At 37.4% G+C, this 2,055-nt stretch overlaps 1 protein-coding gene across 1 annotated transcript in view; it reads right to left on the bottom strand.

The window, feature by feature from the left end:
* Positions 1 to 2,055, bottom strand: part of CCDC158 (coiled-coil domain containing 158) — a 93,369-nt gene that overhangs the window by 75,366 nt on the left and 15,948 nt on the right. The window contains exons 4-6 of the mRNA XM_045284351.1: positions 1,279 to 1,388; positions 845 to 1,172; positions 496 to 572 (exon numbers count right to left, since the gene is read on the bottom strand). Coding sequence (XP_045140286.1) covers positions 496 to 572; positions 845 to 1,172; positions 1,279 to 1,388 — 515 coding nt within the window. The remainder of the gene's footprint in view (positions 1 to 495; positions 573 to 844; positions 1,173 to 1,278; positions 1,389 to 2,055) is intronic.

Below are 2,055 nucleotides of genomic sequence, written 5' to 3'. Positions count from 1 at the left end.
CACATAGGATATGACATCCTTAGGGAGAGCTACAGAAGCATCTTGCAAACCAAACATACTAGCAGGGCAAAGGTAAGTTTACAAACAGCAAAAGAAAAAGGCCAAACCCACTGCCATTGAGTCAGTTCTAACTCACAGGGTTTCTGAGAGACTAAATCCTTAAGGGAGACAATCTCCCAAGGAGCAGCTGGTGGGTTTGAATCAATGACCATGTGGTTAGCAACCTAATAACTACCCCACAGCCCCACCAGAGCTCCTTAAATTTACAAACAATCACAATGAATTACAAGCATTTTATCATTCGCTCAAATTTTTACTAACAAATGAAGTTGCCACTATTATCTATGAAATCAACCTTTTGTGTTTCTGGGATTTTTAGATTTTAAAAGAGTCTATGAGAGAATATCTTGAGACATTATTTTAACAGTGCTTTTTATACAATGAGAGACCTGTGGTTCAATTTTCACATTGTCTATGCCACAGTCAGAAACCTACCGATCTTGATGCTGCTGAAGTAGTAGTTCTATTTTGTTCTGTGATTCCAATTTTAATGCTTCAAGCTGATCCTCCACCTGTTTTTTTTTTTAAAAAAGTCATTGATTTAGGGATTGGTAAAGTCTAGAAAATGTTAGAAATTTCGCAATTCTAAATGCTTTAGAAGCTGGAAGTTAAAGAAATACTGAAATGAGATGCATTACACCACTGTATTGCATTAGATCTTTTACTTTGGGCTTTACTCACACGAAGCTAACCAGGTAAATCTAGCTAATTCTCTTTATTTATTAACAGCTTTTTATACAATTAAAATAGATCATAATATAAAATTAGTGTTCTCACCACTTACTGGAAATATCCTCCCTTTAAGATAAGAAATCTCTGTGTCTAATTCTCTTAGGATTTTACTAATAGCTGAGCCCAAGTTTCGGATGTGGAGAGTAGACATGCTTTCATGATCATATACTTTCTTGCCTGAGGCTTCTTCAAAGTCAACTAGGACTGATCGGATTTCTTGTAGCACACCCTCATGACTAAGCATCATTTTCCTAAGCTGTTCTATCTGTGAGCTGCTATCTTTTAGCATGTTCTCCTTGATACTTTTGGCAGCTTCAAGTTCATGAACTGTATTTTGAAGCTGATTTCTTAAATCCTCCTGGGACTGACTCTCTCTTCGTCTATGAAAGAAGTGAAAGAAAAAAATGATTAGCATTTACATTCACACGTGGACTTTTTTACTACAAAAAGTAAACTTGAAAAATATTTTCTGTGGCAAATTCCAACCTGATGTCAGCCATGGCATCTCTCTCCATTTGCATCTCTTGAAGTTTTGTTTGCAAATCAATGACTGATTGTCTCAAATAAAACTTTTGCTTCTCATGCAGGTCACTGCTCTAAGGAGAAAAAAAATCATGCAAATTAGTCTTTACTGGAGAGATTTAAAAAAGATTTTGTTCTATTTATATAGTATTCTGTTATTTTTATGCGCATTTCTTTCCCCTGCTGTTCCTGTAGTTCAGGGTCTATTTAAGAATCCCTGCCCTCCAACCAAACTCACTGCCAGTGAGTCGATGCCAACTCATAGTAACCCTACAGAATAGGACAGAACTGCCCTTGTGGATTTCTGAGACTGTAACTCTTTACAGGAATACAAAGTCCTGTTGTTCTCCTGTAGAGAGCCTCGTGGTTTCAAACTGCTGACCTTGTGGTTAGCAGCCCAATGTGCAACCACTACATTACCAGGGATCCTCATTTCTCCCCTAGATGACTGGAATACCCCTTAACTAGTCTTTCTGTCTCAAGAGTTGATTATTTTTTATTCATTCTGTACTTTACAACTAGAGCATGCTTTATAAAGTAAATCAAACTTTTGATCAAGATGGAAAGTAGGAAATTTTATTCTTGTAGTTAGCAGCCCAATGTGTAACCCACTATGCCACCAGGGCTTCCTGGAAATTTTATTCTTAAAACAAAAACAAAACTGGTGAAAATCAGTATATAGGGGAGCAGCAAGATCCCCAGGGAATGATGAGGGTGGACTTTGGGGACAGGACGTGGTCC

Source organism: Echinops telfairi, unplaced genomic scaffold, assembly GCF_000313985.2.
Source record: "Echinops telfairi isolate 266 unplaced genomic scaffold, ASM31398v2 ScPeMD7_7468;HRSCAF=8506_0, whole genome shotgun sequence".
In the NCBI taxonomy this organism is placed as follows: domain Eukaryota; kingdom Metazoa; phylum Chordata; class Mammalia; order Afrosoricida; family Tenrecidae; genus Echinops; species Echinops telfairi.
This window is presented reverse-complemented; position numbering and strand designations above follow the sequence as displayed.